Source organism: Heteronotia binoei, chromosome 6 (genome assembly GCF_032191835.1).
Source record: "Heteronotia binoei isolate CCM8104 ecotype False Entrance Well chromosome 6, APGP_CSIRO_Hbin_v1, whole genome shotgun sequence".
NCBI lineage: Eukaryota > Metazoa > Chordata > Lepidosauria > Squamata > Gekkonidae > Heteronotia > Heteronotia binoei.
This window is the reverse complement of record NC_083228.1, coordinates 68,182,034-68,190,690: the sequence shown is the minus strand read 5'-3', so window position 1 is coordinate 68,190,690 and position 8,657 is coordinate 68,182,034. Positions and strand designations below refer to the sequence as shown.

Genomic DNA, 8,657 nt, shown 5'->3' with positions numbered 1-8,657 from the left:
GATGCCAGCTCCAGCTTTGGAAATTCTGGGAGATTTGGGATAGAGCCTAGGGGAGGAGTTTGGTGAGGGAAAAGAGCTCAGCTGAGTGATGCTGCCTCCAAAATGCTATTTTTTTTCCAGGGGAACTGTAGTCTTAAAATAATTTGTAATTCTGGGAGATCTTCTGGTCACATCTGGAGGTTGGCAGCCCTAGTTCTTGCCTCCTCCAGAAACTGCAACAGGTCCAGGAATGGTTGTGCATTGCACCTTAGGGTGCATGTGGGCATGAGCACAAGCAGAGCACACTGAGCACTCAACTGTCAGAGCACAAAGCAACCACCCATTATAGGATCATTGTCAGAAGAAAGAAAGATCCCACCTATACTGAAGTTAAACAGCACCATAAAAAGTTTTAAAATTATTTTTATCTTTTAAAATTATAATTGCGGAGAGGGCAGGATAGAAATCTAAAGTAATAAATAAATAAATAGTTCAAGTAGAGATCCAGATGAAAGTGAAGCAGAGATGTACATAACATGTGGCATCAGGAAATGATGTGATACTAGCAGAAATGAAAACTCTAGAGTAGATTAACAAAATCTGTTTTCATCCAAGCCTTTGGGTATACAGATTTGGGTTGAACAAAAATGAAAATTCCTTATTCCTGGAAAGAGGATGAAGAATCCCAAATGGCAGGCCATCAGATTCACCAGAGAGTTCCCAGATTATGGTAATGTTTTATAAATTCAGTTAATGGAGTTAATTCAGTTAATGGAGCGAGAGATAGCCCCACGCGGGGATCCCTGATGGGGGGGGGGGTGGATTTATAATCTTAGGAAGGCAGAGGCCGGCCTTTGAGGGCAGAATGGCGGGCTGACAGGAGCGGCGGCGGCCAACCCAGCTTGAAAGGGACATGTGACTCACCCACGGCAGAATCCCTCTCCAGCCCTGGCATCTCAAGTGTAGGAGCGTCAAGTTCTCGCTGGTTCCAGACACTGGCAAGGGAACATGAGACTAGCAGGACCTCTTCGTGGCGTCATTATCATCTTGACAGCTGGCCTCACCTGGATCCTCGTCAGTGTCTTGCTGGGCACCCAGAGCGGCTTCTCTTGCCTGCAGCAGCTCCTCAACAATCCCGAGAATCCTCCCAGCACAGTGCCCTATGCCCCAATCAGCTCTCCTGGCTCTGGCTGCCACTGATGATGCTTCACTGGCTCAGCCATGGCAAAAAGAACATTAAAAAAACAGACTGCAGGCCGGAGGTCCCCTGGAAGTTGGGGGGCCCTCCCTGAAAGTCCTTCCAAGCCCCGGGGCATTTGGCCTTTCCCAGCCACCTTCTCATTGTGTGTCTCCTGTCTCGCTACTGCCTGTCCAGAGCCCAGGCCCAATAAGTACAAGTGTGGGCTGCCCCAGGCCTGCCTGGACCAGACTTTCACCTTTAAGATCACCAGTGGCACGGCGAATGTCATCGGGCCCAAGATCTGTCTAGAGGATAAGATGCTAATGAGCAGCGTGAAGAACAACATGGGCCGGGGCCTGAACATTGCACTTATGAACAGAGTGAATGGAGAGCTGATAGACGCAAAGTCCTTCAATATGTGGGCAGGAGATGTGACCGAGCTGTTAAAATTCATCCGGCCGCTGCATGAGGGGACGCTGGTATTCATGGCCTCGTACGACGACCCTGCCACAAAAACATCTGGACCATTAAGATCAGCTTTATGGGAACACCTAGCTGGAATAATAATAATAATAATAATAAATTTTTTATATCCCGCCCTCCCCCGCCAAAGGCAGGCTCAGGGCAGCTAACACGACATGGTATGCACCATGATTACAGTAAAATACAATCATTACAACAAAACAATTAAACAATTAAAATAGATAAAATTACATTCATAAATTAAGTTAAAATTAGAAAGACAGTTATAGATTTCGGTGCTACAGAATAGCAAGACGACACACTCAAGATCATAGCACCTGAAATGAAATGTCAATTTCTATGTTTTAAATTGCTTTTACTGTTTTACTGTTTTATTGTATGTTTATATTCATGTGTATGCATGACTATGTGAGCCGCCCTGAGCCTGCCTCGGTGGGGAGGGTGGGATATAAATTGAATTAAATAAATAAATAAATGTTTTTAGAAAAGGATAGGGAAAATGTTGCTGGGTGGGAAAGTGGATGTTGGTGGCAGTCTTAGTTGACTTGTTGCAATGCAATTTTCAGTGAGTCTGTGTTATGTCAGTGTGAATGGATAACTTTTAGTCAAGAATACCAAGGTCAACCTAGGACTTTTTTGGCAGTAATGTCATAAGAACATAAGAAAAGTAATGTTAGATCAGGCCAATGGCCCATCCAGTCCAACACTCTGTGTCACACAGTGGCCAAAAAAAAATTATATATATATATATATATATATATATATATATATATATATATATATATATATATATATATATATATATATATATATATATATATATATACACACATATACACACTGTGGCTAATAGCCACTGATGGACCTCTACTCCATATTTTTATCTAAACCCCTCTTGAAGGTGGCTATGCTTGTGGCCTCCACCACCTCCTGTGGCAGTGAATTCCACATGTTAATCACCCTTTGGGTGAAGAAGTACTTCCTTTTATCCATTTTAACCTGTCTGCTCAGCAATTTCATCGAATGCCCACGAGTTCTTGTACTGTGAGAAAGGGAGAAAAGTACTTCTTTCTCTACTTTCTTCATCCCATGCATTATCTTGTAAACCTCTATCCTGTCACCCCACAGTCGACGTTTCTCCAAGCTAAAGAGCCCCAAGCGTTTCAACCTTTCTTCATAGGGAAAGTGTTCCAGCCCTTTAATCATTCTAGTTGCCCTTTTCTGGACTTTCTCCAATGCTATAATATCCTTTTTGAGGTGTGGCGACCAGAACTGCACACAGTACTCCAAATGAGACCGCACCATCGATTTATACAGGGGCATTATGATACTGGCTGATTTGTTTTCAATTCCCTTCCTAATAATTCCCAGCATGGCGTTGGCCTTTTTTATTGCAAACGCACACTGTCTTGACATTTTCAGTGAGTTATCTACCACGACCCCAAGATCTCTCTCTTGGTCAGTCTCTGCCAGTTCACACCCCATCAACTTGTATTTGTAGCTGGGATTCTTGGCCCCAATGTGCATTACTTTGCACTTGGCCACATTGAACCACATCTGCCACGTTGACGTCCACTCACCCAGTCTCAATAGATCCCTTTGGAGTTCCTCACAATCCTCTCTGGTTCTCACCACCCTGAACAATTTTGTGTCATCCGCAAACTTGGCCACTTCACTGCTCACTCCCAACTCTAAATCATTTATGAACAAGTTAAAGAGCATGGGACCCAATACCAAGCCCTAAGGCACCCCACTGCTTACCGTCCTCCACTGCGAAGACTGCCCATTTATACTCACTCTCTGCTTCCTATTACTCAACCAGTTTTTGATCCACAAGAGGACCTGTCCTTTTACTCCATGACTCTCAAGCTTTCTAAGGAGCCTTTGATGAGGAACTTTATCAAAAGCTTTCTGGAAGTCAAGGTAAACAACATCTATCGGGTCTCCTTTGTCCACATGTTTGATCACCCCCTCAAAGAAATGTAACAGGTTAGTGAGACAAGATCTTCTCTTACAGAACCCATGCTGAGTCTTCCTCAATAACCCGTGTTCATCAATGTACCTACTCATTCTGTCCTTGATAATGGTTTCTACCAACTTTCTCGGTATTGAAGTCAGACTGACTGGCCTGTAATTTCCCAGATCTCCTCTGGAACCCTTTTTAAAGATGGGGGTGACAATACAGCAGGATGCTATATTACTGATAAGCCCTCCTTTGTAAGCATGAATGTTAATATAGCAAAATGCTATGTTCTTGAGAGATCCTAACTAATAGACTGAGCACTAGGTAAAGTAACAGTCTTTGTCTCCAGAATACAATTGTCTCCAGTTAGCATGATGACATTTTGCTTAGTTGCAATGAGCACAGATTCAGCATTTTATCTCTAAGAAACATTTAGCATTCCAATCTCTCACTAGATGTCTGGTCTTACCTGACTAATTGATTTTGGCTGATGGTTTGTTTTGTAGCTTCTGCACTGTTAAATGGAGTGAGAGCCAGTTTAGTATAGTGGTTAGGTGCGTGGACTCTTTTCTGGGAGAACCAGGCTTGATTCCCCACTCCTCCACTTGCAGCTACTGGAATGGCCTTGGGTCAGCCATAGCTCCCACAGAGTTGTCCTTGAAATGGCAGCTTTCTGTGAGAGCTCTCTCAGGCCCACCTGCCTCACAGGGCATCTCTTGTGGGGGAGGAAGGTAAAAGGGACTGTAAGCCACTGAGACTCTAAGATTTAGAGTGGATATAAATCTAATATTATCATTATCATGTAGTATTATTCCTGATCCTTCCCCTTTTCTGCTGACTCTCACCTTTTATTGTAGATAGCTTTGAGCTTTTTTTCTGGGCCTTTGCTTAGAAGAGCAGGTTCCAGACATGATAGAGGGGGGAAAGCTCAAGAAAATGGAGACTTAATTGCAAGACATGTATTTCTAGAGCTGAGGTATAGCACCATTCATGGAGAACAAGCCTATAAACTGACAAGCTATGATGGTGACATTCAGGAGTCATTTCCTAGAAAAAGAGGTGCTGGAGCTCATTAGCACAACTCATTTGTATATGCCGCACACCCTTGTTATCACTGGAAGGTGTACTAAATTATATCAGCTCAGTATCCACCTTAAAATGCTTCTTGAATTATAATTGTCATCATAAAACCTTACTCTCATCATACTTTTAAATTACTTTAAATTAAATGTGGCCACAGTGGCATAATGATGATTTCCATCTGTCTGCGCAAGCATGTTATTGGGTCATTCAAAACAGTGTGGGCTTGTGATTGGTGTAGGGCAGCAGGGATTTGCATCCTGCTGCCCATTGTTCCCAAGTCCCCAGGCTCCGTTCGTACAGCTCCAATGAGCCAGGCAGGAACACCCAATTCAGTCCTCTATTGAGTCCACATAAACAACAGGGGGAGAGAGAAAGAAAGAGCACAATAAAATTTAGAGACAGTGACCTTCTTCCCAAAATGAGGCCTAATGACATGGATTTTCAAGTTGTCAGTGAAGATCACAAGTTGCCAGTGAAAGGAAACATAGAGGAAAGGTTAGACTAGGATCTGGGAGACCCAGATTCAAATGTCAACTCTGCCATGGAAAAGCAAGGATGATTTCATGCCAGTCACTTTCTCTCAGCCTATTTTGCCTCACAGGGCAATGGTTGCAAGGATAAAATGGATGATGGGAGAACAATGTTATAAGCCATTTTGGGTCTCTATTGGAAAGAAAAACAGGGAATAAATAAATAATAAATATTAAACTTTCCAGAGGCATCTAACTGGTCACCATGGAAAACTGAGTGCTACACTAGATGGATACTTGATAATACCCAACACAACTCTCCTTATGTTCTTATATTCTTGTTAATTTTGCCAATAACCCTTTGTAGATTAGCACTGAACATGTTTCCTCACACTTTCAAGGCTGGCTGACTAGCTGAGATGCTCAAACACAATTTATCAAATTTACCCACATTTTTTGTGTTGGTGGGGCTTCCAATGATGCTAACTGTGAGTTATCATTCTTTGTTATTTAGTCAGTTATTCTCACTAATCTGTGGGGTTGATCTATGTTATTCTGTTGTTTTTTCCTCCGCAGGCAATTTTTTCCCCTCCACTGAACTGTGAAAAGCAACTTTTTTGAACTCATTCTGTCTCACTCCAACAAATGACCCAACCAGTTTGCTAGCTAAGCAAAGCATCTAATGAACTTTAATATTGTTGCCTATTTGGTTTATTACTAATAATCTCTCTTCTTCTCGGGATAATAAATAGAGCAGAGATAGTTGCTGTCGAGGCTTGGGTTTTATGTAACTTAGAGCAACTTGAATACAGTTTGAGCTAAACTCCCTCTTAAGCATTTTTGCTTAGTTGTAATGAGCACAGATTCAGCATTTTATCTCTAAGAAGCATTTAGCATTCCAGTCTCTCACTAGATGCCTGGTCTTGTCTGACTAATTGATTTTGGCTAATGGTCCAGTGGTTTGTTTTGTAGCTTCTGCACTGTTAAATGGAGTCAGAAAGTCTTGGAGCACTGGGTCATCTTCCACAATGGAAAAGAGTAAAGTGAATCATGCAGCTCATATTCAGCCATCTGCAAAGAACAGTTAATTCATTTTGGGGAAGAGGCTTTAGGGGATCTTTAATACCTACAAACTGGAATGTTAACTACCAGCTCACGTTTCTTTTGGTTGGTGCAATCTGGATCACTAGACAAGTGAAGTATATTGAATCTGCATTAAAGCAATCATCATGTGCTCAGATCTTAGTTCAAACCAATTTCAGACATTTTGCAGCAGTTTCCTTCCTGATATTTCACAGTCTGGGTTCAAAGCAAAACAATCACCAGCCACATTAGCAAAGATTCAGCAAAGAAACACCCCAGAAATCAACATTCCTTTACACTAAATGGGTCGTGTAATACAACCCCTGTAAGTCATTCAATACCATTGTTAGGTCTCCAGAATGCCAGAGGCAGTATTCCTCTGAGCAAGATAAATTATGCTGTTTTACTGCCTAGAGAAAACTGGCAAATGTATGGGGGGCAGAGAAGTGAACTGAATGGATAAAGAGCATGAAGAACACTCCTGTGAACTAGCTGGAGATTTTTCCAAAGAAATTATGCCTGCCATGTTGGGGGTAGGAAATAACTTTGTGAATAGGACTTTGATTTAGAATGATCCTCATCCTTCCACAGTCCCACTCTCAAAGCAAACTGTCTGGCCCCAATTAATGGGATTCTCAGTGGTGGCAGCAGGGTTTAGTTTAGCTACAGTGTTGGAAGAAGGTTCCTAAACATTGTGAAGCAGTCCCTGATACTCTTTTCATTAGCTAAGAACAAAGAACATTATTGTGGCAGATCAAACTTTCTCATTGTCCAGAGACTCTTTCTCTCTTTCTGATTAAGGGAGCGGGTGGATTAAGGGAGCAGCTTTAGTTCACAGGAAGAGCCTCTACTTTGTATGCAAAAGGTCCCAGGTTATATCCCTGCCATCTCCAGTTAAAGCAGATCAGGAAGATCTCTGCCTGAGACTCCATAGAACTGCTGCCAGTCTGACTGAGTAAAAAATACCAACCTTGATGGATCTATGGTCTGATTCAGTATAAGGTAGCTTCATGCTTGTTCGTGTGTGATTGTATGCTACCACATCCCCACTCTGTCTTTCCCAGCCATTGCCTGCAAGTCTTCAGGAATTTTCCAAACTAGAGTTCACAACTAGTTGTGATGTTCATGACATGGTAGAATGCCTCCACCTGCATGCTAGAAACACCAGACTCACAGGGGATATCCAGCTGACTCTACTCTCCAAGTTTAGTGAGGATTGGATTTACAAGGTCTGAGTTTACACCCTCCCCCCAGGTGTAAAAAGGTGCCCCCAGGAAAGAACTTTAGGGGGAAATGACAGGAGCAGGTTCAGGAGGGTTGAGAACATACCATGTGCAAGCGAGAGACACCAGATTCACAGGGGATCTCTGTCTGACTCTTCTCTATATGATCTCTAAGTAATGTGGAGATTGGACTCTGGAGGTCTAAATTATGCCCATCCAAAGAAGAAGCCCCAGAAAGTGGTTTTGGGGGAAATGTCAGACCTTTTCTGTTTAAGGTCCTCATGCTTTAAGGATGTCTTGAGGCCTCCAAAGGCTTCATCCTGCCCTCCTCTCCTTGATTCTCAGGAGTTTGGTTGAGAAGCTCACAAACCTGTGAGAGTCCTGCCTCTTCTGCCTTCTTCGACTCTTGGATAGGTAGCTATGAAACTGAGTTAAAACTAGAAGGACAGAAGGGTGGTAGGATGGCCATTAATAATTTAGCATTTAGATTGGCTAATATGCACTGTTTGTTCTCATGTCTGCAAGCTTTTTTTAAAAATATACTTGCAAGATTTGTGGTTCATTTCTCCATTAACTAGTGTGTCTTCTAGAGGTTGAAAACTAGTTAAGAATTATACCTTCTTTACTCATGCCTCAGCACTATGTATCTGCTTATATTATTTCTTGTAACCATCTGCATCTTACCGATGATTTTGCATCCATGCCTTTTTATTTCCTGTATTCCAGTATCATGCATCTGATTCAGTTTGCAATTTGTTTTTGCAGTGTATTATCCAGAAATGTCTTTCGGTAAACTGTTTAATTTGTATCTGTAACACTTTTGAGTCTGTGTTTTCCCACTGACAGATACAGATGGGCAACACCAGCCCGTGAGCCCGTCGCACTCCAGGCAGGCTCCCTGGCTGCCGCCACCACCACCCCCCACAGCCGCCCTCCTTTCGGCAAGGCAGTGCTGTGCTCTGTCGTTCCCTCCCCCCCCCGCCGAGGCTTATCCTTACCCCCCCCCGGCCGCCTCCTTCCTTCCGTTCGCAGAGCCATGCTCCTTCGCGCCCCCCCCCCCCCGGCTGATCCTTACCCCACCCCCAGGTGCTGCTGTGCTGTGTTATATGACTATAATATCTGAAACATATTTATGTTATTTTTTAAAAATCATGTATGACATAAAACACACTGCAGTGAACTATGATGTACTA

The 8,657-nt window shown here is 42.9% G+C and overlaps 1 protein-coding gene across 1 annotated transcript; it reads left to right on the top strand.

Moving 5' to 3' along the window:
• Positions 1 to 987: 987 nt before the first annotated feature.
• Positions 988 to 8,337, top strand: LOC132573434 (protein FAM3A-like). Its single transcript, XM_060240929.1, has 3 exons — positions 988 to 1,162; positions 1,310 to 1,713; positions 8,311 to 8,337. The coding sequence occupies exons 1-3, from the start codon at positions 988 to 990 to the stop codon at positions 8,335 to 8,337; spliced, it is 606 nt and encodes a 201-aa protein (XP_060096912.1).
• Positions 8,338 to 8,657: the final 320 nt, after the last annotated feature.

Bases quoted from the DNA above. Each gene is read 5' to 3' on its own strand.
- LOC132573434 (XM_060240929.1), top strand. From the start codon at position 988: ATGAGACTAGCAGGACCTCTTCGTGGCGTCATTATCATCTTGACAGCT. The intron at 1,163-1,309 runs GCTCTGGCTGCC...GGCCTTTCCCAG, and splicing joins TGCCCCAATCAGCTCTCCTG to CCACCTTCTCATTGTGTGTC. The intron at 1,714-8,310 runs GCTGGAATAATA...TCCCACTGACAG, and splicing joins CAGCTTTATGGGAACACCTA to ATACAGATGGGCAACACCAG.